Source organism: Chlorocebus sabaeus, chromosome 11 (genome assembly GCF_047675955.1).
Source record: "Chlorocebus sabaeus isolate Y175 chromosome 11, mChlSab1.0.hap1, whole genome shotgun sequence".
Lineage (NCBI taxonomy): Eukaryota > Metazoa > Chordata > Mammalia > Primates > Cercopithecidae > Chlorocebus > Chlorocebus sabaeus.
In genome coordinates, this window is record NC_132914.1 from 63,080,523 (window position 1) to 63,107,205 (window position 26,683).

The 26,683-nt window shown below is 39.3% G+C and overlaps 1 protein-coding gene across 4 annotated transcripts in view; it reads left to right on the plus strand.

The window, feature by feature from the left end:
- The first annotated feature begins 315 nt into the window (after positions 1-315).
- Positions 316-26,683, plus strand: part of HMGA2 (high mobility group AT-hook 2) — a 141,498-nt gene continuing 115,130 nt past the window's right edge. For 3 of the 4 annotated variants that reach the window (XM_008003920.3, XM_037996842.2, XM_037996841.2), the window contains exons 1-3: positions 316-1,261; positions 3,866-3,952; positions 14,364-14,414. In XM_008003920.3, coding sequence (XP_008002111.1) covers positions 1,151-1,261; positions 3,866-3,952; positions 14,364-14,414 — 249 coding nt within the window. In that variant the 5' untranslated portion in view covers positions 316-1,150. Of the gene's footprint in view, positions 1,262-3,865; positions 3,953-14,363; positions 14,415-15,755; positions 15,827-26,683 lie in introns of those variants that run through there. The other variant, XM_037996839.2, reaches the window with a different exon arrangement.

Consider the following 26,683-nt stretch of genomic DNA (forward strand, 5'->3'; position numbering starts at 1 on the left):
GGCCTGTCCCTTTAACCCCGCCGACGGGCGGGAGCACGTGAGCGGGGCTCCGGGTGGCACCCGGGCGCCGCCGCCGCCGAGGCAGTTGTATTTCGAACGCTGCCTCTGGCTAGCAGCCAGGCGCCTTGGCTCGGCGGTCCGCCTGGCCTCCCTCCTCCTCATACTTTTCTTCCTGCGCAACCCCCTCCCCTTTATCCGCCCACGATTAGAGGTGGGCACTCCCCCCCTTCCACCACCCCCTCCCCAAGCGCAAGCGCGCGCACGCACACACACCACACACACTCACACTCACACACACTCACACACACTCATCCCACTTGAATCTTGGGGCAGGAATTCAGAAAACTTCCAGCCCGGGCAGCGCGCGCTTGGTGCAAGACTCAGGAGCGAGCAGCCCGTCCCCCTCCGACTCTCCGGTGCCGCCGCCGCCTGCTCCCGCCACCCGAGGAGGCGCGGTGCCACCCACTGCTCTGTCCTCTGCTTCTGCTCCGTGCCCGACCCTATCCCGGCGGAATCTCCCCATCCTCCTTTGCTTTCCGACTGCCCAAGGCACTTTCAATCTCAATCTTTCTCTCTCTCTCACTTCTCTCTCTCTCTCTCTCTCTCTCTCTCTCTCTCTCTCTCTCTCTCTCTCTCTCGAGCGGGGTGGGGGGAAGAGGAGGAGGAATTCTTTCCCTGCCTAACATTTCAAGGGACACAATTCACTCCAAGTCTCTTCCCTTTCCAAGCCGTTTCCGAAGTGCTCCCGGTGCCCGCAACTCCTGATCCCAACCCGCGAGAGGAGCCTCTGCGACCTCAAAACCTCTCTTCCTTCTCCCTCGCTTCCCTCCTCCTCTCGCTACCTCCACCTCCACCGCCACCTCCACCTCCGGCACCCACCCACCGCCGCCGCCGCCGCCGCCGCCACCGGCAGCGCCTCCTCCTCTCCTCCTCCTCCTCCCCTCTTCTCTTTTTGGCAGCCGCTGGACGTCCGGTGTTGATGGTGGCAGCGGCGGCAGCCTAAGCAACAGCAGCCCTTGCAGCCCGCCAGCTAGCGCTCGCCCCGCCGGCGTCCCCAGCTCTATCACCTCATCTCCCGAAAGGTGCTGGGCAGCTCCGGGGCAGTCGAGGCGAAGCGGCTGCAGCGGCGGTAGCGGCGGCGGGAGGCAGGATGAGCGCACGCGGTGAGGGCGCGGGGCAGCCGTCCACTTCAGCCCAGGGACAACCTGCCGCCCCGGCGCCTCAGAAGAGAGGACGCGGCCGCCCCAGGAAGCAGCAGCAAGTCAGTACGCTGGCGCGGTGGGGGCACCAGCCCACCCCGTCCCCACTGCAGGGGCCCAGACACGCGCGGGGCGGCCGGAGCGCGGGAGCCCAGTCGCCGCGGCCGTCGCACGCTGCCCGCCCGCCGGCTGGGGGGAGCGGCGCAGACCCCACGAGTGTGCCGAGCGGCCCCGGGGCGCCAGCAACCCTCTGGGCGGGGAGGTGGGGAGCTGCGGCGGGCGGCCCGGGGAAGGCTGGAGGTGGGGTCGGGCGAAGCGCGTCCTCGGACTTTCGCTATTGTGCACCGCCCCGAGTGGCGCGGTGTCGCCGGGTGACTGGAAGCGACCGGGATCCGACAAACCCGGGCTCGCAGGCGCTTTCCGAGCTGCTTTTGCAACTGCCGGGGAGGAAGGAGGTGCCGGGGACCCGGGCGCTCCGGCCGATCTGGGCTGAAGGGGTTAGAGTCCTGGGGGCCGGAGGCTGTTTCTCCCGCCTCCCGAGGCTGCTCGCGGGTCGGGGGCTGGCGCGCCGCAGCCGCCCCCTTGGCGCCCTCCTCCAAGCTCTCGGTGGCCCAAGACTCGCGCCCTCCCGACAAAGAACGCATGGAGAGCCGGCCGCCTGGTCCTCTTCGGGCTCTTTAAATGTGCGGCGGCCGCCGGAGGGAGCCCGGGGCAGGGGCTACGGGGAGCCTGGCTCCCCGCGGGACGGGGTTAACTCGCCCAGCCAAGGGCGCGTTGAAAGGAGTGTCCGAGAGAGTGCAGGGTAGCCAGGGTCGCTTCCTCGTCAGGCGCCGGGTCCCCCTTTTGCCTCTGGATCCCGCGCCTCAGAGTTGCAGCCATTAAATGCTCTTCTCCAAAGCCAGTGGCCTGGGGTTGAGTAGGGGACGATCGAGGGGCGCCCGGGACCCAGCAGAGTGGAGGGTTTTGTCTGCGGATGCAACCAATTAAGCGTGCAGCCGGCGCTTGCAGAGCTGCGCCTAGCGCGCAGGGCTGGGGGTTTTGTTCGCTGTAATTTCCAAGCCGCGGCGGGCAGGGTCGGAGCGGGATAAGTCTATTGAGAACATTAAACTCCACTTTCTCGGGCTTTAAAACTTGCTCGCTCCTTAGTCTTAAATCGCTTCCTTCATGGCAAACACGCCGATTAGAAAATAATCCTAGAGTCCCAAAGTTGCCTGAGAGCAAGGTGGGGAAATTGAACAATGTTTGCTTGCCAGAGAATTTTAGAAAAATTGAGAGTTTACCTTTTCAAAATCATCAAAGGAAACAAGCCTATCTAGAGGCCCCTGAGTTTTCCCGCTCTGCCCAAGCGACACTTTACATCGCATTTGAATCCTGTTTTACACCTCCCAGGAAGTCTCTGCCCTCCCCCACTTGTTTCCCACCCGACACCCAGCTCCAACTGACTAATTGCACCCCCCTCCAAAAAAAAAAATCCAAAAGAAATTACAATGGGGTCTGGAGGTGATTGGATACTTTACCTTTGAGTTAAGGCAGAGTTCACAAAGAAAGAAAAATGTGTCTCCGATGTGTTTGCTCTCGATGTGCCCACTGGCGCTAGTGGTCCCACAGAAGCTTGCAGGGAACCTTCCCCGAATTATCTAAATGGGATGCGAATTTTCATTGAGGACGTTCATGGGTTTTAAGTTAATTAGTCTCACTTAATCACCGAATCTGAATGAAATGTGAATAGATGATTCACTGGATAAATATTTGGGATCTGGAATATTAATCATCGCATTCTCTTAACCACTTGAGTATTTACTACTTGGCATAGGAGCCATTTAAAGTTTTGCTAAACCTAGTGATTGCTTCCATTTCTCATTCCCAGACACTCCATTCCTCCTCGCTTTTACCCCCTTTTAGTTTTCTCCACTCCACCCCCATAAGAGTTTTCTTAAAAGAAAGTTTTGAAGAAAATATGTTTATTTTTATCAAAAGATATTTAAATGTAGACTGGAGACCATGCCTGCATCTCCAAAAGGAAGTGGAGAATTGAAGCAATTAACTAGATAATTCAAGCAAAACCTCCCACAATAGATTTACTATAATTATTTGGAAATTTTAGGGGGAATGGAGTTATTTTGAACTGAAGAACTTGAATAATTCCTCCAGTATTTCACTCAGAATGTGTCAGTTGAATCATAATCCACCTAGAAGGCAGGTATACAAAGATGATTAAAAGCCACCTTTTCAATATGGAAGATTGTTGAAATATCTATGATGTTAGCTTCATATTTCTATTGTTTGAAATGGAGAGTGATGTTCCTTTAAAATGCTTATTATTCCTGAGTCGCCAAATGCATAGCCCTGTAAACTTTACACCTTAAAAGTATATGACTTTCTTTCTAGAACATGCCTCTTCAGTCTCTGTTACCATTTTAGGTTTGAAGTAGAATCTAGTTTTCATATACAAAATAGGGTTTCCTCTTTGAACCCTTGGATTAAAAGTATAGTTATTTCCCCTTTCTGTAAACTCTGTACCATCATCATCCATTTATGCTTGAACTGAAAGTGTTCCAACAGCTCTTTTGAGCAGCACATGCAGAAAATATAGCTAAAGAGTCAGGGTCAATTTCTTTCAGACATTCTTGCCACAACAGCATTTTTTTTTTCCCCCTCACAATTAGGAACCAACCGGTGAGCCCTCTCCTAAGAGACCCAGGGGAAGACCTAAAGGCAGCAAAAACAAGAGTCCCTCTAAAGCAGCTCAAAAGGTGAGATTTCTCGAGTCAAGCTCTCCTAACTTCATCAATGACTACAGGAGCCTCCCTGTAATTTTCCTATTCTAACTCCGCACCTAGGAATTTGTCCCAACTGGGTAACACAGACTCAATTCTTACATTTAACATTAATTAGATGCGAGTTAGCCTTTTTTCTAAGCAGATGCTCAGCATAAAAAGTTTATGAAGATACTTAACAGTGTTGTTTTTAAACAAACAGCCACCAAATAATTTGAACCTTAAAACGGGTAGAAGTGAGGAAGGAAGGCAGGGGGGAGGGGAAGGTGGAAAATGACACAACTAATATTTGCACTAGTTGTAAGTAGTTAAAAACAAATCAAAACTATAGATTTTGCCTGGTGGTAAAGTTTTTGCAATTTCTTCTGAAAAATGATAGAGACTGATTTACTTTGTGCTTATTACATGGCTACTGCAAACCAAATCCCCCTATTAAAGTACTTTGCCAAATAGATGATAATTAGAAGTAAATCTAGTTGTGGGATAATGGAAAAATTTCATGAATTTTACAGCTTTAATTGTGATAATAAAGTATACTGCTTGTTTTACAATAAACCTGCAGTATAGTATATCATAATCTCAAAAAGCCTTTTCATCAAGTGACATAGAAATGTCTGAATTGGACAATGAGACTTTTTAAAACAAATATTTGGCTCATTTAATATCTCTTTTTGGGCAAAACAGAACCCAGTTAAGTGTAACATTCAGTGTTTTTCTTAATAAATTTAAAGTTGCAGTTTAAGATAACTTCAGGCTGGCTATATTTAAGATTGCAAAGAGGAACTATGTCAGGGTTCATGCATGTATAGAGAAGTACCAGTCGCTTTTTTGACTTTATAAAATAAATTGGAAAAAAAAGTTTCCACATTTTATTTGTAGGTTTGTATAGTAATTGAGAACAAAGTTTCAAAAATCAGAACTAAATTTGGATATACCTTTTCAACGGGTTTAAATACATGTACAGTATTTGTTAGAAAGGACTATATGCTCATCGTTTGGGGATTAATGTTTTGTGTGGTTTTCTTTGTGACTGTGGGTACTAACTGTAATATATGTGCTAGTTTTCAGTGTTGTAAACTGCCATAGCAACTAATGGTACATATAAAGTTATTTAGGAAGTAACTATGAGTTCTTGTCTGTTTTAACAGTTGTGAACAGAGTTGAGGAGCATATTTTTAATATATTTAAATTTAATTGCTTCTTAGAGTTTAGATTTGATTGTGTTTCTTATTTAATCAATAAACTTTAAAATAGCTCTAAGTAACCTTGTTATTTAAAAATGGCAATATGTACTCCGGTATTTTTAATATGAATACTTTATATTTGTTTTATTTTACCTCGTTTATAAATGAACTAAAAAGGACTGATTTTACCAAGGAGTTTTTCTATGTTGCATAAGTGTGGAGTTTACCTAATTTACTTTTATTCTAAGGAGATGCACAAATAAATACTTGTTAGATAGCTAACACGCATTTAAGCTATGGTGTAGTTCCTCTGAAAAATGCAGCATGGTAGTATCTCCTAGGAAGAAATCTTTAAATTTCACCATAAATAAGTAATTTGAAATTTAATACTAAAAAGGAGAATGAATTGTCTCCCATATTTTACTATATTCCATGTTTTTTGGATGAATAGATAGAAATGCTCCCATCGCCTCCTCTTCATTTTAAAAAGCTTACCACTGACTAACAAAATTTGTATTGAGAAAAGGGAAGCTGAAACTAGTGCCTAGTTTACCACCTAAAGCAAAATTTTTAAAGTTGATCTATTCCTAAGTAAGGGTTGATTTATTTTTAGTGACTCTAGTGACAGGCGTTTGTAAATGAGCCCCCTAAGCCACTCATCTTTCTGAAAATTCTTCATATGTATGCATACATTATTCCAATTTCCAAAACAGAAGTAGGCTTTCTTTTTTCTAAAGATTCCTTCTCCAGAATCTTTCATTCTTTCAGACACAATTATTTCCAACAATGCTGTTATAAAAATCCCTCTTGTAATAAAAATGAATAAATACATTTGCCCATAACCTGACTTATTTTTCTTCAGTTTTATAAATTACACTTCATCTGGAGAAGAGAATACCTTGCAAAATAATGAATGACATTGATGAATCGTTCATGGCATGTGTAAACTTAAGGTATTTTCACTTTCAAATCAGAATTTGTTGAGTATGTTACTATTCTATATAAACATGATTTTCAAACATATTTGTTTATTAAGCATATATTGTGTTCTAACAAAACATATATGTTCATCAGGATTTTGAAATGCAAATCTTTTTAGAAAAAATTATATTGTTCATAACATGTAAGATAAACACACCCTGTGAGACTGACCAGAGTAGATATGAGAAGTCTTCTATGAGTAACAAAGTGGGTGTTTTCCTGTAAACTGAGACCCATCACAGTGCAACATACATTGCAAAGACTGGTAAGTATATGAGAAGAGAGAAGCCTAAAATTAGAGGAGTTGCAGTGCACACTGAAATCCTGATGGTTATATGCTTAAAATGTCTTGCTGCTTGGAGTTTCTTGACTTACAAAGTTTATATTTGGATTCAGTAACTGGCCTTGGGACATTTGAAAACAAAGCTGTTTATTAGAAAATTAACAGTGTGAAACTGGACAATGCATGCAGAACGTTGCAAGACCAAGTGAATGACTACTGAATCAGCCATCACTTTAATTAATATTCAGTAGAAAATTGATTTATATAATATGTAAAACAAAGACATTTATAAAAACACAATTTGCTATGCTTGGAACTTTTGGAAGAGAATTATTCTTCAATCTACTTAACATTCCATTAAAACGAACTACTATGCATGACCATTGTGTGATGATTCTAGTCATTCCTCAGAACTCCAATCTGAGTGCTCAAAATTTGTCCCTGAATCGGTTTCATATAGTTACCTGAATAAAAGAAAAGAAATCAGAAGTTAAAGTTTTCCTGAATAATTAATTTGTCCATGTGTGTATATGTCTGTGTGAGCATATCTTTACCCTTTTATTTTTAGTCTGAGATACACCTAAGACCAGTTATGTCTTAACCTCCTTTTTTGTTTTGGTTTGCTTTGCTTTCCTTTCCTAGGTTGTGCTGGATGGAACTCTTTGCATTTTTACAGTTCCCAAATGGTTAGAGAGAAAGAAGTTATAATCTCCTTTAGTTTAGGGTTTTGTTGTACTTTTTTAATCATGACAGAATACTGGAGGGGTTGTCACTAATTCTTCAGTGTTGAAGGTCTCAAGTCAAATTCATCCTTAAGTTTTAAGCCAATTCTCATTCACATATTTTAGGAAGTTTTTTTTCTGAGGTTGAATTAAATTTTATTGGAAGGTAAATGAAAATTTAAAAAAAAAAGATCTCAGGTGTGAGATAACCCTACTTCATCATGTCATATATTTGCTTTACCACCCTTATGACTTTAGGTGTAATGGGTAGATCTAGGGAGCAAAGTGCAGAATGAAAATATCTAGATATAGCAGCTATAGTTAAAATAACATGTTCAGAGTAAATGTTTAGTCTCTATGTTCAATTTGCTATAAAAAGAAGGCCTGAATTAATTAGATACTGTAAAGACTACTTCATGCTTCTTCTAATCATTTGCATTCCTAGAAATGTGGTTTGCCTTTCATAATCCTTACCAACACCAATCACAGGTATTTTAAGAAGAGAGAAGATAGGTTTTAGTCACCATTCAGATAAATCATTCAGCATAAATGCTGAATGAGGACAGAATTTTCTTCAGAATATAGTAGGCCTAGTTGAAAGGAGAAACACAAGGCATTATTATAGGTGAGTTAAGGAAAGGTAACATGGGCAGTTATCATATAATTCTGGCCTATGGTTTCTAAATTAAACTACTGTGATTTAGTTTAATTCCTCTGTATTTCAATGGGCAGGTAAGTTTTATTGGGGGATTCAGGGCCCTATCTGAGGATACAAATGAATTCAGGCAGATTCAGGGCCCTATCTGAGGATACAAATGAATTCAGCAGGTGAAATTAAGTAAAGCCCAACTGTTATTCCATTATCTTGATATTTCAGGCTGACTTACCTAAACAATTGACTCATTTTTTTCTTTCACTTTGCCAGGGAAGACAAAGCCTTACTTAATGCACCAGCACGTTCTATCTGGCAATGCTTTGAATCATCACAGATTATGATCCAAATATGGGAGATTGAAATACATTTGAATTATCTTACGAAGTAATTTTATTTCAAGGGACCCATAGTTCTACTTCTCTGGAAGCTCTCATCCTTCTGAACTCTTCTGAACTTGAAGGCTCCTCACTTCTCTGGCTGACCTACATTCCTGGCTCATTTTTATCTCAAGTTCTCAACAGATCATTTTGCTAAGGAGATAGAATATACCAGATTGGTATTCTATTGCATTTCAGTTCTTTCTCGAGAATAGATGGATGAAGAGCATTTTATGTCAGTTAAATCATTCAAAACTGTCTTGTCTTGTTAACTTTCTGCAGTTTCCAGAGCAGAAGGCACAAAGTAGAAACTGAATTTAATTTCACTGTCCTAGATTCTGAAGGTTTTAGTTAGGAATCTTTGTTCTGCCAACCAGGAGAAAAGGGGAAATGAGAACTGACTATCTGTTAGGGCATTGCATTATCTCATATTGTTTTAATATGCTGAGCAATTTTGAATGGCATAGTCTATTTAAATTAGGGAAGAGTAGTGCAGGCATTATCTTTTGTCTAGGATAATGTTTGCTCAGAAGGTAACTCCTATGATCAATAGCAATGGTCTCTTGTATCATTGCTATTGATTTTTCTCATTACAAAGAAGTAGAGAGAAGATTTGGAGGAGGAGAATCTTAAACTTTGAAAATGATAACTTTGCCTGTCATTTGGCTTTGGTTTTAATTTAGTGTTTGTATACATGAAGATAAGCATGTGCAAAATAAGGACACCAGAGTTGACAGTAAGGGCTAACTTGGGTAATAAGCAGGAACTACAACGGATGATGTAAGTTACTTATATTTCCTATTGGTAAATATATTATGATAGCAAATTGTAATGTCTCTTCAAGGCTAAAAGTGTTGCTTGTAAAATTAGGAAACTCACAGAACTGGATTATCAAAAAGGCAAAATGAAAATTTCCTCAGTGCTTAGTGGGATTGATTTGTATAGTTGATTTTGATATCAGTGTACATTGATTTATACTGTTTATGTTTTTAAAAATAGCAACTGAAGGAAATAAAATGTGTTTTCTAGGCTTTGAATAGTGGGCTTCATGTAAATCAAGATACATGCAAACAAAACAGGGCACCATCACACCCAAATATTTTTCTAGTTTTTTTTTGGTACAGATGCACTGATGGATTTGCAGTGGGGAAGTTCTGGCTATATCATAGTACCTAAAAAATATGATAAGATAACTTGTAATAGCAAAAAATTAATAGCCATCTAAATCTGACCCTGAAGTCAGAATTGAATTATTCTTAGTTTCCAACCTCTGCTCTTGTCCTGTGTTTATAGGAAACCTGGAAATACATTACTTTTAACTAATTTGATTTTCACCCTAGAAGGTTATCTTTTATTTTTTAAATTTTCCCATGGCAGTTTTGTTTTATATGAGAATAGCTCTCCAAAGAACAGACACTTTACTGCCTTGAAATCCGATTGGGTCTCAGTTCTACTACCTGTGAACATGCGCAGGATGCTTAATCTCCCATTTGTAAAACAGGGGAGTTAACAGTTGCCCTGCCCTACTTAAGTCACGTAATGCTTGGAAAGTCACTTTGGAAACTTACAGAATTGGTAAGTATTATATTTGTGGGTAGCATTTTAAAGTAAGGGGAGGGAGAAGAAATTACATTTGCCTAACTGCTAAATACCATAGCTTTTGTCAGGCACTTTATATGTATATTAGCTCCTTTAATCCTCTGATTTAAGCATTGTGGTCTTCATTCCACAAATGAGAAAACTGTGATTCAAAGATGTAAACCAGGACATATCTGATACTCAACTCTGGTACATGGTAGCACGTGGGTTTGAAATCACTTTAATTCTAAAGCTGATACTCTTTCCACTACCATGTGCTCCTGAATGTTCTGTAAAACACTTGTTAAAAGGTAGATTTCTGTTATCTCCAGTGACCTGAAATGCAGGTTGGAAATTACGCTTTGGGAAACCTTTGAAGGGCCACTCCAAAGGTTATAAAGAGATTGGAAATGTGTGCCTTCTGGTACTGATACCCACAAGACTTCTAGCTCCCAAATATATCATGAGGCTATGTCTTTGGGAATTGTAGTGCATCCAGAAGTTTTCTGCTTTGCTAAATGAGAGGGCTAGATGAAATTATTTCTAAAGTTTTACTGAACTCTAGAATTCGGATGAGAAGAGGGAAATAAGATACACATATAATATAATCACTTTTCCTTCCTTTCTTTTTTCCTTCCTTTCCTCTTGCCCTCCCTTCCTCACCTCTTCCTCCTTCCTTCCCTCCCTCCCTCACTTACTCCCTTCCTCTCTCTTTGCCTCCCTCCCTCCCTCCACTGCTTCAACAAGTATATAGTGAACACCTCCTGCTCACCAGGCACTAGTGCTAAGCACTGTTTTCAAGCTCAAGAGATGTATTTGCTAGATGAATTTCTTTCCTAATTAGTTTTTAAAATCTGCAGTACATTGAAGAGTCTGCAGTACCAGAACTTGTTAGAGAAGGAAATAGTTATATTTCCCATTTAACATTTCTCCCAATCCTCATGGACTTGCTTCTAAATATATCATAAAATTAAGTGTACAGTTTTGAATCTAAAGTTTAAAACATAAAAATATTAATGAGGGCAAACAAGGGAGAAATGACACTTTTAATGAGAAATGATTGTTGTAAATATTCACATAATAGTACTGGTAATAGTCTGAAATTTCAGTTCTTACAAATGAGAATTCCGACCATATCTCCCTTTTCTCTCTCAATGAGAGCAATAAATAGTTAGAATTAGTTATGTCTCTGTTATACATGGGTCTGTAGTATAAAGCCAAATTCTATTCTGGCAAAGGAAAACCAAATATACACTTCTACAGTATTGCATATGTTAAAACAAAACAAGCCTCTTGAATGTTTTGTTTGTCTTTTTTGAAAAATAATATCCTGAAGAGCATTAAACACAGGAAAACAATATTAAAGCTGGTGTTTTCCAATATGTAAAAATTCTGGATCTGAGCTGGTTTACAAACTAAAACCCTAACTTGTTTTGCAGCCTTTGAGGAGTTTGATTAGAATGATTAAATAATGTGGGTTTTAAAGAAAAATGAAAACCTCCCAGATCGATGCCACACAGCACAGCTAATGTGTTTCTTCTAGATGTAGTCTCAGAAGAGGGTTTCAGTTTACATGTAACACAGGCCTGAACGACCAAGGAGCGAATTTGCTTTTAACAAGTCCGAGTGATAATCGTGATATTTTGCCCTTTGGTTAATGGTGCAAAGTTTATTTCTCAATAGGCTTTTTGTAAATGAGATGCTTGTTTAAAAGTCATCTTATTTGCAGAGTTTTTTCTGTTTTTGAGAGATTTGTTTTCTCTGACTTTGAAATGCAGTGAAATCCTTTTAGAAAAAACAAAAAACAAAAAACTCTCTCTTCAATAGACTTTAAATACGCCCGGATCACACCATGGCCCCTAAAACATAACAACCATGCAGAGAAAGCATGGTGTAGCACTGTTAGCTTCTAAGGTCAATAGCCTCCTTCTCCCACCCCCACTTCACACCCCCATTTCCATTAAAAAGGATTTATATTTTCCATGTTTATGTAATTTACTACTGGGTTAAGTGTGCAATCTTACAGTTGCTTCCAAAGATTAAGTTAGATGCTGCTTCTGTGCTAGAGAACTCCATACCCATATATAACTCACTATGCAGTAGCAAAAGGGATCCTTAAAAGCCTTATTCTAAAGGTGACAGATGGGTGTGATGGAATACTTGCATTGACCAAGCCTTCTGAGAGAGGGAACTAACTTGAAGAAAAACTCCCTTTTTGGGAGGCCGAGGCAGGGGGATCACGAGGTCAGGAGATCAAGACCATCCTGGCTAACATGGTGAAACCCCATCTCTGCTAAAAATACAAAAAATTAGCCAGGCGTGGTGGCAGGCACCTGTAGTCCCAGCTACTCGGGAGGCTGAAGCAGGAGAATGGCGGGAACCCGGGAGGCGGAGCTTGCAGTGAGTCGAGATCGTGCCACTGCACTGCACTCCAGCCTGGGTGACCGAGTGGGGGAAAAAAAAAAAAAAGAAAAAAGAAAAACTCCCTTTAAGAGTTCCATCTAGTTAGGAGTGAAAGAACACTTATGGAGCACCTCATGGGAGGCAGGAACTTCTAAGTACTTGGAGGAATGACCTCTCATAGGAGGCGTCATCTCCATTTCACAGATGAAACCAAATTGAGGTCTTCAAGGCCCTGCCCAAAGTCATAAAACTAAAATGGCAGAGCAGGAATTGGAATCTAAGCGTTCCAAGGTAGAGTCTGTGATCTTCTCAGGACATCTCCCTCTCTCCATGAGGCAATGCTCTGAAGAGTGTGTGATTTACTTGACACTGGGCTTTCACTGAATTCATGCACTTGGGACTGAAGGTAAGACAGTGCCACTAACCTCTGACAATATATGATTCCTTTGTGGAGCCATTCAAAAGTAATAAGCAATGATTCAGAGTGTCCAAATCTGATGGTTAGATAGAATTCCTAAAGGCTACCAGGTTTCCTTTTGTTCTGGGAAATTAACTGAATCAGTGACAATTATAGTTTCCTCAAGTATTTTTTTACGGTAACAAATGCTTGTATACTAAGGGGTAGTAGCATTGTTAAGAGGCTAGGAGCACAGTTTTTAGAGTTAGACAAAACTGGGTTCAAATCCCAGGTCTGCCACTTACCTGCTTTGTTTGTGACCTTGAGACAGTTATATATCTAACCTATCTAAGACTTAGTTGTTCCTCTACAAAATAAGAGAAATAATAATACCCACTTTATAAGGCTGCTGTAAGGATGAACATAACACCTGTGACTGACAGTCGAGTGCCTGGGATATTTTAAATGCTCAATATGTGTGAGTTAACATTACAATCATATAGAGTCTGGGTTAATTCATGGGACCTGTTAGATAGTAATGACAGATCAGGGAGATACTATTTGGTAAGAAACGTTGTGGCTTATTTTATCTGTTATCTACCTGTCTGTCTATCTACCTATCCATCTATCTGTTTGTTAACTATCATGTAAATCTATCTGTTTTTACCAGGCAGACTGAAGAGAAAAAGAGGAAAGTTTCATTTGGCAGTGTAGTCAGTATCACTACCAAGTACCCCCACTGGCTGCTAACTCAGATAACAAAAATAAAATGTGGAACAAGGTATCCTGGTTCAAGTTACCTATATTTGTGTGTTAATATAGCCATGGATGATTCTTATACATGAAACAATATGTACTAAGTTTTCTTTATCCTAAGAAGTATGAACGCATGTTTTTATAGATGTATGTGATATGTGTGTGTATTGGTGTGTTGTTGTGTCTGAAGATTGGACTAGGGCTGACAAAAACAGGGAAAAATAATTGTTTTATAAATCATGTTAACAACTGTGATATCAGAAAAATCTTCTGTGAAGTAAAGCAATGAAACAAACTCTCAAGATAGAAATGTATTCGTGTTAAGTGTGGGATTATTGTTAATAAAGTACATTTTTAATTAATCATTATTTCTAGGCACATATAGTTTTCATCACTGGGACAAACTGATGATTTCTGCCGCTTTTTTTTCCCTCTGCTTTAGGTGAACTGATTGACAGGTAATTGTTTCAGGCAAGGAACATGAAATTAAACATGTAGAAGTGTACAAATGTTTGTTATTTTGAATTAGAATGCTTGTGTATTCTTTTTTATACGTTTACACTTGCTTTTGACTATCAATATAGGTAGAAGAGCTTTGTAAATTGTAAAGCAATGTATCAATATTAATTTTTGCAACTTTAGTTGTGACATGGAAAGAATCTTGATCATCTTAAGAAACATTAATTTTCTAAAATACTAACATATGTAGTTACAGAATGTGGGGATAATGTTTTTAATATGGACAGAAATAAAAGCAAAATAGCTTTTTAAGAAGCATTTTCATGCATTTCAGAAGAGATCACTACAGGGGGAGTATTTTAGGGTGAGGGGTTGCATAGATACCTCTTTACATCATGCAGTGAAGAAGAATCTACTCAAAAATGTGGAAAAAGGTTAACCTTAGAGGAGATGGAGTTTGCTAAAAAAAAAACCAAAAAACCGATACTTCATCTGCAAAGCAGAACATTCTTACTTCAAATGTGTCCCTTGGTGCAGTACTTATAAGCAATGTCAGGTAGAAAACTATAATGACTTCCTTTGTCATTTGCAGAAAGCAGAAGCCACTGGAGAAAAACGGCCAAGAGGCAGACCTAGGAAATGGGTGAGTAATAAGATATAATTTTTCTTCTTTTTTTTGGAAAGAAAAATTTCTGTTGTATTAAATGAGAAAAGTTTTATTTCGTCGATTACATGAATTTCCAACTTCTGGTTTGATGAATCTTTGAAAGGGTTAAGGCAAGAGACAAATGATCATCACTTCCTACCACTAGGCTCCAGGTGTTTACGCAGAACACTTTTCTTTCCTGAAGGTGGACTCATTTTTCTATCTCTTATCAACATCAAAAGAGGCTCCACTCTTCCTTCAAATGGGGTAACAATGAGATGATTTGTTCAGTAGATTGAGTAACTAAAGTTAAAGGGTATTATGAAACCTTGGAAGTTGATTACAAATGGTGATAAAATTCATACACACTGTGTATGTGATAACTTTTTAATGTTTTTCTTTTTCTTTCTATTTTTTTTTTTTTTTTGGTTTTCTCCATGGCTTTTTTTTTTTTTTTTTTTTTTGGACACATCTCATTTTCTAGGTGGTTTGTGTTTTCTTTTTCACATGGCTTTGTTAGGAAGCAAGGGTTTATTTCGAGTTTTTCTTGCTTCCCTTAGTAGTCATTCTCCACATGCAAACATTAGAGATAGCTGTATCCATACAAGTGCACTTAATCCCATAGGCACACAGATCCTGTATCTTTTGAGGCCAGAGATTCAGTCGTCACTGAAGAGCTTTGCTAATTTTATTGCTTGAACCTTGTTCCCTTGGTTGCTGTGTTACCCATGTTCTTCTGGTCTGTCTTTCCCACTGACAGAGAAGTCCTAAAAAATGAATGAACTCGTTTCTCAAGAAGGATGAGGGAATCCTTTATACCCAATGTTGTATATGATGGGTTCTTTGGCTTTCCTTTTTCCTCTTCCCCAGTTTATTCTTCACACTCCAAATTTTAAAAAGTTTTTTTTTTTTTTTTTCTGTTATGCTGGATTATATGTCCCTGTTTGCCATTCCTTTCTCCTCTAGAGTTCTGCATCACTTTCTATTTATACTTTGGTATTGCCTTTCATTTAATTTATTCATCTTGTATTTTTCCTCTGCTCAACATGTGTTGGGATTAGATTTCTTAGCACAAGGAAATGGGATGATCTTTAGATGAAAAACATCTCAGTGTTAAAGTGTAACCTTAAAGTAAGGATATTTCATTCAACCTTCTGTTCATTAACTTAGTTCTCTCCAAACCTGCTTATCAAGTGGTGATCATCTAACCTGTGCTTGATTACCTTTAAAGTTAGGGAACTTGCTACCTCTCAAGGCTGCCTCTTTCTTCTAGGAAAGCTCTGAACATTAGAAAATTATTCCATCTGACTCCCTGTAACTTCTGTCCTCTGTCTCTAGGTCATCCTCCTGGAACATACAGAGTAATTGTTTTCACTTTCACTCATGAGAGCCCTGCAAACAGTTGAGGAAAATAAACACATATTCTTTGTATGTATCTGTGTTTGTATGTAACACATACTCCAGTTTTCTCATTTTTTCCCCATAAAGGAACGTTCTTGTTGTTCTTTTCTGAGCATGTTTGTTCTTTAATCTTTTGAAAGATGTCACCTAGAACTAAATATCATATTTCAGGTGTGGGTTCCATAACCAGTGGGTTTATCACCTTCCTTTTTGGACATATGATTCCAGTTATCAATTGTTGCTTAGTTAACCACTCTAAAACTTCATAGTATAAAAAAAGATTTTATTATACACATGGATTCTTTGGGTCAAGGATACAGGCAGGGTAGATAGAGCAGAAAGTCTTCTCTCTGCTCCATGATGTCTGGGGCCTCCACTGGGAAGACTCAAGCATCAGTGGATGACTCTAACACTTGGGATCCAGAATCTGGAGCTGTTTCACTTACAAGTCTGGTGCTTTATCAAGATTGACTGGAAATCTGGGTGGGTCTGGGAGTGTGTGCACTGGATCACCCATACGTGGCCTCCCCAGGATAATCAGCCTTCTTAACATGCACTCAGAGCTCCCTCTGGGAGTGTTCTGGTAACTGAGGAGGAAGCTGCAAGGCCTTTTTTGCCTTAGTCTCAGAAGTCAAAAACTGCTGCCTTCATTATACTCTAATGAGCACACTGTTGACTAACTTGATATTGACATACATATCAATAGAGATCTGCTGTTTTCTGAGCATCAGAACTCTGAAAGGACATCCCATACCATTGAACATTAATAAGAAAGACGTGTATAATCTTTCTAATAGGTAGCATAATAGAAAATAGATGAGTTATTTGAAGTCATGGGATTAATGTGGCTAAAATGAAATAAAATAAATTGTAAGCAAATACAGTGGCAGTTAACCAGCAAACTAACCTCCATCAAATGGGGCCTCTTAACTCTCTCAGCCTTTCATCTCCTCTGCCTTTGGACTGTCCTATAATGGTCACCAATTCACCTCCATAGGTTAGAGTCCTGTCATCTCAGAACCTTCCTATGGCTCCACATCTGACCAGCTAATTAATTACAACCCACCCTAGTACTTCGAAGTCACCCGGTTTACATCTACCTTTCTTTACAGTTTTCTTTTTCACCACACATCCTTAAACAGTTGATTAATCAGCCAAGCCAGAGTAAACTATAGAGCAATTATATGTTTTTTTCTTAACGGGTTCTTGTTAATTTAGGGGGGGATCTGGATTGCAGGCATTCGATCTTCCTGCTGGGTAAGAAGCGCATGTGAGGCGCCCATCACAGAAATCCTTGCCTTTCTGAGAATAGCTGGGCCATTTTCTTTTACTCTCCTGGTTTCTAATTTTTACTGGCTGTGAGAATGGAAAATATTATGCGGTGAATTGTTACAAGTCCCTGATTTGGTCCCCAAAGAAGAGTTGTTCTACTGAGAAGAGGAAATAAAAGGAAATTGTATATTTTTTCTAGACAGCATGTTTCCTCTTTGCTTGTATATCTTCTGTTGGGTAGAGTATGCAGCCAGTCACAGCAAGGCATTCCGTTCAATGGCATTCTTTGCTGGAAAGCTTGTACTGAAGAAATAAATTATTGCATTTTCCATAGGAAATGGGCTTATACTTTATAGCAAGTTCAATTCTTTCCAACAGTGTCATTCACCGATTTCCTTGAGTTAGAGATATATTTTTGAACCGACTGGATTCATTAGATATATGGGTTAGAAGCCAAATTGTTCCCCTTTTATTCTTGTGGGGTATTTTGCTTTGTTTTAAAGCTCTTGTGCTTTTAAAACTTGTTCCAGTAGATATTATAGATTCATGTAAGAGGCCTGGGAAAAGATACTTAGCGAGGAATCCTCTGATCTGATGTAATTGGGATCGGTATGGGTAGGTGTAGGAGAGAAACTTGAGTCAGTCTTGCTTTCAGAGGGCATGAAGCATTGACCAATCCAGTGATCTAATGAGTGTGTTAAGTAGATTTGCTTAAGAACATGTCTATTGTTTACTTTAATTCCCTTCATCTTTTTTTTTTTTTAATCCCCCTAGTTTGAACTGGATTTCAGATCTATTATATTTATGAGGTGGTCTGATTTTCAAGGTGTGTGTGTGTGTAGAAGAGGCTAGAGGTAAACGGGTCTCTTTTTTTTCTGGCTTTTTAGAGTTAAGAGCTTAGGCTCTGGATTCAGATGGCTTGAGTTCAGATTCTGGCCCGCCACTTAGCTAACTGGAGTCTTGAGAAAATCACATGACCTTTAATGGTCCAGTTTCCTCATCTGCAAAAGTTATATTTCTAATAGAGTTGTAAGGATTAAATGAGATAATGCATGCAGAGGGCTTAATAAAGAGCATGGCACACAGGAAGTACTCAATAAATGTTGGAAATTATGATTAATTTCACTGTACATTTTCATTTTGACATTAGCTATAGGCTAAACCTTAATTACTTAAAGCCACCAGTAGTTACACATAGAATGAATGACAGAGTTACATGTCAGACTAACCAAGTACCCTTGATAGTATCATTATGTCCTCAATATATTTATGCTGAATATTAATCAAGTTTAAGAACTGCTTATAAATAATACTGAAATGCATTTTAATTCTCTTTGCTGTTAAGGGGGAGTTTTACATTGCAGCTTAGAAGCCTTTCTTCTAATAGTAGAGATTTGGTGTCATGTGGTGTTCATCAGTTTGAAAAGAAGTATTTCTGCTGTTTGCCTCAAGATGTACATACAGAGATGGCTGATTCTCAGAACTTCTATAGAATTCCATTAGCCAGTCCTGCCAATTGAAATTTGGCATTTAATATTTGCATTTTTCTATTCTTGCATAGGAAAGGAGCTTGTCACATACCTAGTTTAGTGATGGAAAGCATTTGGAGAAAGTTGTAGAGAGTGGGGCTCAGGCTCAAGAATACAATGAAGTAATAAAGTTGTTAACCTCATGTATAAAATCCTCCATGCAGATGTTGCTAGTGATGCAGCTAGTGCTTCTGGAGGAAAAGAAGCAAGAACCAAATAATGAAGACTACATCAATGGGAACAAGTGATGCTTTTAGGTGCTTTGTTCTCAGAATATTTTAAAAGAAAGGAAATTAACAACAGAAGAAAAATATTTCCCAATATGAATTAATGGTTTTTAAAAGAAAAAAAAAATCTTTCTGGAGATACTAAGATTGACCTAGAAGTTGATCCAAGGACCAGATGCTGAAACTGCACTTCAGTTGGTCACTAGAAAGATCCCAGCAATCCCCAGCTGGTTTCTCAGGCTGCTGATTCCCTTTATTTGGTAATGGGGTGTGTGCAGTACGTCGATTAAAAAATATGTATTTCCATTCCATTGCTTTTGAAGGGGAGCAGTTGTCTTTCTCTTATTAAAGAGCTTGTGATACACAGGAAAGTGATGTAATTTTATTTATTAGTCAAACATGTGAGGATTCTAGATAAGACAACAAGGGTTTTTTTCCCTAGTTTGTAGAAATCTAGAAATTTAAGTGATGATTTGAGGATCAAGAAGGGAGAACTGAATCAAAATAAAATTTACTACACCTATTCTTTGGTTTTGGAATTCTTTGGCTTTCTTCTAAAGATCCCAAGCATTAATGTATTGAAGAACCTGGAAATCTGATTTTGAAGCTAAAGCGTTAGGTTTTCATGTCCATTACTTTTCCCCTCCAGAGGTTTGCTACTTAAACACACACACACACACACACACACCCCCCAAAAACTTTTAGCTGTTTGTAATTTAAGACTTTCCTTGTTGAAAGTGGCTGGGAGTGGTGGCTCACGCCTGTAATCCCAGCACTTTGGGAGGCCGAGGTGGGCAGATCACTTGAGGTCAGGAGTTCGAGACCAGCCTGGCCAACATGGTGAAACACCGTGTCTACCAATAATACAAAAACTCTTGAGTGTGGTGGCCTGTGCCTGTAGTCCCAGCTGCTTAGGAGGCTGAGGTAGGAGAATTGCTTGATCCTGGGAGGCAGAGGTTTCAGTGAGCTTAGTGATCATGCCACTGCACTACAGCCTGGGCAACAGAGCAAGACTCCGTCTCACAAAAAAAAAAAAAAAAAAAAGAAAAAGAAAAGAAAAAGAAAAAAGAAAAGAAACTGAAATATATAACTGCAGTGTTTAGAAAGGAATATCCAATAATGCAGATTGCAGATAATTGCAACTTTGTACTGGAGTTGGTGGGGAAGAAATGACTTTGATATAACATCAAAAACTCTCTGCTAATGGAATATGTGAAGGTGAAATCATTTTCCCTTAGACCCTTGCCATTATCACATGCTTTAAAAAACAGGAGATGCTCTTTTTAAAGCAACTGGATTTTAAAAATATATGCTTAGTAATTAAATATAAATTTGCTGATGCATATAATGCATTCAAAGTTGGTAAGTAATATTTTCTGAAACTAGCTTCTCCTTTGCAATTATGATAAAAATAGAGTACTTTCCAATTTTTTCCCTATGGGGAAAAGTAGCTTAATCTTGTTTTGTTTTAATAGTTTACTGCAAAATTCACTAAAATGATTATTTAAAATTAAAAGATGAAATATAAAAACAAGAATAAGTCATGTCTAAAAGGCAAGAATTGAATTTGATCATTCATGTTTTGATTCAATACTAACGTCTTTTTCATTTGTTTTAATATGCAAGTGCTATTCTTAATAATTCTGTTAAATGAAGACTTTCCAAAAAAGAGATTGATAATCTGCCCTACTTGGTCATCCAGTTCATCCAGTTTAGCACGGCCAATCTCTACCAGACACTAACCATTTAGGATTATAAAAGCATTGACTGCAGAGTCTGAAGCTCCAGTGACTCTGCTGCTGTGCCAAAATAGCATTGACTATAACCAAGGAAGAAGAGGTTTTTCTCACTTGTGTGGAGTGGCAAATTTTAGACAGGAGGTAGTTCATAAAAATGTCTTGTTTCTCCATATGTTATCATCAGATCAACAGAGTCTTGGCCAAGACAGTATTCTCAATTTTTAATTCTAATAAAATGACAGATGTAGAATCAGTGACCATTTTGTATGACAACAAATGTATATAAGATTTTCCTTACACAGTGTACTATCCCTACTCCCATACACGTTTACCTACATTCACCTTACTGTAAGTATTTATGGATGGTAGTAAATATTTCTAAAAGGTTGGAAATTCTCATACTGTATATTAATATGCCACTTTTTTTACTAGGTAAACAAGTAAAATGATTATATTCCAGGAGAATATTTTTGTTGTGTTTTTAAGGGTGGAGCCTGCTTTTATAAGGGTTTTTGTTTTTGTTTTGTTTTGTTTTGTTTTTGAGACAAAGTTTTGCTCTGTCACCCAGGCTGGAGTGCAGTGGCACAATCTCGGCTCACTGCAGTTTCTGCCTCCCAGGTTCAAGTGATCCTCCTATCTCAGCCTCCTGAGTAGCTGGGACTATAGGCCCATGCCACTATGCCTGGCTAATTTTTGTTTTTTTTTTTTTTAGTAGAGATGCGGTTTCATCATGTTGGGCAGGCTGGTCTCAAACTCCTGACTTCAGGTGATCCTCCCACCTCAGCCTCCAAAAGTGTTGGGATTACAGGCATCAGCCACCACTCACGGCCTTTAAGATTTTTTTAAAAATCAAGGAATTCCTGATTCTAAACTCTTCAATACTTGACACAAACATTTAAACATTTTTGACAAAAGATGGGATGAAATCAAGCCTACTCCTTGTACTCCAGATTGAAAAAAGGACCTCTGTATTTTGATGGGCTGAATACCTTTGGGCAGGTTGCTTAATTTATCCATGCTTTTTCTCATGTTTAAGTGCCTGACAGGAACATTCTGTCCATAACTAATGGCTGTCAAACGTTTACGGTTGTAAAACACAAAAACCTTTATTGCTCCAGCCAGGGACTGATTATTGAGTTTGTGATGATGCAGCCTCTTGTCTCCTTCTTTGCTTTGTTTTCTCTACTCCCGCCTGCTGCCTGTCCTTTGGCCATTTCACTGCTCATTAGCGCCTCCACCAGATGGGGGGCAGGGGCAGGAACAGGGGGTCAGCTCTGGTAAAAGGCTTGGTGAGAAGGAGGCTGAGAGTAACAGCCAACATCAGGTTTTCAGATTATCTACATCCAGGCTCGCCCCCAACCCTGTCCTCAGGAATCACTGAATGCAACCATGACACTGAAATTTGTTTTTCATTCATTATTTTTTCATTCTTATAATAAACGTGGTTTTATAAGTTAGTTAAAAAGTTAAAAAGTATTTTTCAAGATGTCATAGTAAATAAGAGTCCCTTTTGAGCATTTGTTAGTAAACGATGAATGGCTGCCGGTCAAGCTTGTTCTGGCAAGTCTTTCGCCTCTGTTCAGATTCAGAAGAATGGCACCAAATCTATGCTTACATTAGGCTCAGGTTGTGGAATGTAGTTCTTTCAATTCAGGTTTAGGGAATTTGCCTTATGATGGTGAAAGATTCCTGTTTGGGTGTTAAGAGGCCACAGAGCTAACCCCAACTATATGACCAAGGAAAGCCCGTGTTATCACATTGTACTGTAGTTTCAGTGTGTTAACTCAGAAAATGCACCTGAAGTGCCTCTTTAAACGTGACATTGTGCAGAAGGCACAGCACATACAGGACAGAGATACAGACAGAGGCTACTGAGACACTTTTGTTTGTTCACCTATTTGGTTGCTTGTCTCTTTCTTGGCTGGATCATTTAAACCCTAGAGCTCCAGTTCTGAGACCCTTTGATTTTGTGATTTTCCCATTTGTCTAAACATTTTGCCAAAGCCATCTGACATTATTATGACTCAAGCCTGTGCTAGGTCCTACGGGTGTCAAGGTTAACAAGATAGGTGGGACTGCCTTTGGGGAATTTATAGTCTGGGGAGTTCTAAAGAGATAACCTGATGCCTGCCAGGTAGATTATTATTCTGTGCTTCAGATGTTAGGAGGTTAAATTAAATGACAGTTTTCAAGTATTTTGAGCTCTTTAGAATTTAAATCCTTCCACAGAAGTAATTATACTGCTTTCCAAATCCTAACAACACACTATTGGAATTTACTTATTTATTTATTTATTTTTGAGACGAAGTCTTGCTTTGTCGCCCAGGCTGGAGTGCAGTGGCCGGATCTCGACTCACTGCAAGCTTCGCCTCCTGGGTTTACGCCATTCTCCTGCCTCAGCCTCCCGAGTAGCTGGGACTACAGGCGCCCGCCACCTCGCCCGGCTAGTTTTTTTTTGTATTTTTTTGGTAGAGACGGGGTTTCACCGTGTTAGCCAGGATGATCTTGATCTCCTGACCTCGTGATCCGCCCGTCTCAGCCTCCCAAAGTGCTGGGATTACAGGCTTGAGCCACCGCGCCCGGCTGGAATTTACTTATATTAACACCATAATTTGAATGTACATGTACATGTATACATATATATACATACACACACACTTATATATGATATACGAATTGGTTGTACTATGTACTGTGCACCTGGGGTCACATTCTCTCATTATCATCACAGCAAATATTAAAGCTAATACAAAATGTGTACAGATTTGATTTATCAAAGTAGTCAAATTTCATCTAGTTAGTATAGGTTCAAAAACATGGGTGTTAAGTCGTCAGGTCCCAGCTCCAAAAAGAGGGAGAAAAAGGGAATCAGAAAAACCAGGAAAATTCTGGTGAGCCATTCAACATATGGTGATCTTATTTTTCCTCTTTGTGCATACTCAGTATAATTTATGTTTATCAAATAATTTTTAAATCACCAGGTCTTATAGCAACTTAATTATATACTTTAATATTTCTGAAAAGTGCAGCCCTTTGTGTTTTAAAATGAGCTCTTTGAGGGTAGGGTGCATATCTCATATTTATCTTTTCACCCTCAGCACCTAGGACATAGGAGGAAATTCAGCAAAGCGATTAAGAGCTCAGACTGCCTGGGTTCAGGTATCAGCTTAATCAAGGCAAGTTGCTGATGGTCCCAGCCCGTTTACCTGTGTGTAAAACAAAGGGTAATCATAGTTTTTGTCTTGTAGGATTGTTTCGTAAGAATTAAATGAGAAGCCATCAAAAAAACTTTATTCAGCATGTGGCAAGCTCTCAATAGGTCATAATTGTTGATGTTACTACAGTCCCAGGCCCATAATGGTGCTTACTAAATGTTCGGTGAGTAGGATGACAGTTTTTCTTTAGTGTGTAAAAAGCATGGCTTTTGAATTTTTGTTTTCCAGTAATGAGTGTGGATTTGAATTACATTCTTTGACTTAAAAAAAGAAAAAAACCAAACAGATGATTTGTATTTCCAAAGAGGCTACACTAGGTTTTTTTGTTTTTTAAAAAGCACAACCTATAGGCATCAAAGCAGATTTGTAATAATTTTGAATTCCATCTTATGCCTCTCCGCTAAAGAAGTAAGCTGCTAGCCACTATCAACCAGGCCCAATAGAAACTTTGAATGTCTTGCCCTATATTAATATTTCCATTCCCTCACTCCTGGAAATAGCATTCTGCTTTCCAAAATAGACTCTTATGCTGTACCTTAGAAGGATTTTTGTCACAATTTTGGATCATCAGAAAAACAGAAGACAGTTTTATTGGCCAACCCTCATGAACTAATTTTCTAAGGTAGTTTCTCTCTCTGTTTTACAAAAACTCATTTTAATGGCCTATTCGTGTCCCATTTTCTTTCTGTTAATTTTTAGTACTAACATGAGAATAAAGAAAAGTAAAAGTAACTCTATTTGTTTCTTTTGAGGGCATCTGAAAGCACTTAAAGTGACACACTAAGGCAGTAGGGTGTACAACTAAAGATTTACTGGGGACAAAAATCTGAAACGCTAGGCTTACATCAACATGGGAGTAAGTACTTCACAGTGAGAATAATAGCTAGCAATGTTACATAACTTAAAAGTTTAAGCATTACCAATAACGGAAGTTCAGGTTTACCAAGTTCCCAGAAAACCCAAGTATCTTCACTATTAAGGCAGTGCCCCAGTGCGGGAAGCACTAGATCCCAAGGAGGTGAGATAATAACTCTACGTGCATGGAGGAACATGGACTCATACGATTATGGTTGGTAATGTTCTAGAAAGCACCATTTGTTTTGCGGTGTCTTATTATTTCCTGTTCAGAATGATTGTGATGTCAGAGAAGTACATCCTATGCAGTTTGTGTCAGAAGCTGATCCTCGAGTGTAATTTCCTTATTACAGGGTCTCTGTCCCTACATTTTCTTTCCTGCCATTATTCTCTCAGGTAGTCCAACTTCAGTATTCCTTACATTCTCTAGTGGAAACTTGATGAGACATTTGCATGCCTGGGCCCACTCTCAGTTGATAGAACTGGGGGTGGGGTTAGAATGCATGAACATGGCCATCTCTGTGGCCCCTCATTCTTGAGAGATGGACATTCTTGGCACTGGATGCACACTTTATGAGTGTTAAGGGAAGGATGAAAAGGCAATGAGTGATCTTATAACATGTTCATTCTGTGCTATTGCTAAATCTAAAATTTCTCTTTTAAAAGAAAGTATAGTTTGATTTACAAATCAATAAATAAATCCCTTATTCCCCTTTCATATGTTTGGACTATATATTTTCCATATATATTTGGTGAAAATTATCTCATGCCCAATCCTAATTCTCCTTATTATAATTTCTTTCATAGCTATGTTGTAGAGTTTAATGACATTGTTTGGATTGCTATTGAGATTTTCCTAAATGAGAGTGCTTATTTCCAGACTGCCAAACCAAGAAAATGGTCGCTCTGAATTTTTTTTTTTTTTTTTTTTTTGAGGCTGGAGTGCAGTGGCGCAATCCTGGCTCCCTGCAACCTCCGCCTCCTGGGTTCAAGTGATTCTTGAGGCACAGCCTCCCGAGTAGCTGGGATTACAGGTGCCTGCCACCACGCCTGGCTAATTTTTGTGTTTTTAGTAGAGACAGGGTTTCACCATATTGGCCAGGTTGGTCTCAGACTTCTGACCTCAAATGGTCCGCCTGCTTCAGCCTCCCAAAGTGCTGGGATTACAAGCGTGAGCCCCTACGCCCAGCCTATATTTTTTATTTAGTATTGCCCTTCCTCTATTGGTAGTTGACTTTTTTGTGGATATTAAAATTTGTCATCAAATCAGCCAGGCTTAAAGTTTTGTGCCTTCCATCCTGTTTAAACAATTGATGAGCTACATAAAACCATTTAAAATTCATAATTTTATAAGCAGTAAATTGGTAACTTTTTCTAACATATAGTCCACCTTGCTATTAAATTGCTTATCTTAGTGGAGATCAGTTGGGATCCTTTTCAACTGTTAAGACCTATGGAAACAAAACTGTTACAGCTATGATCCTATTTACACTGTTGGAAGTTCTTAGGGGGCCATAGTATTTATAGGAAACTAATTCACGCTCAACTCACTTGTACTGCATTGTTTCCTGCTATGATAAAGCAAGTGGGTTATGTATATTATTGCTTTAATAGAATAATGAATGCACTTAGATTGTATAGTGTGAGAGAGTTTGGCCTTATATAGTCATAGTATGAAGAGAGATCGAATTTTTTTTTAACTAAAAAAAGACTTTTCTGCTGGGATTGTAATAATGTGGTAAGTATTCAGACTTACTATTTGCTATCTTTGAAGCAAATATATCACAATAAACATTTAGAGAAGCTGATATTTTATATCCATAAGGCAAACACAGAATTTCCCGATTTGTGTGAAAATTTGGGTGTTTTATCCTGTGGTTTTATTTTATTTTTGAGTCTGAGATACTTTTGTGTCCAAGAAAATGTTTAGATTAATTTATTTGAAGTCTTGAAGTTATCTTTTGTAGAAAACCATCCTTATGTGTATGAAAAAAGCCATTTAGAAAGGAGATTTCGTGAGTATCCTTG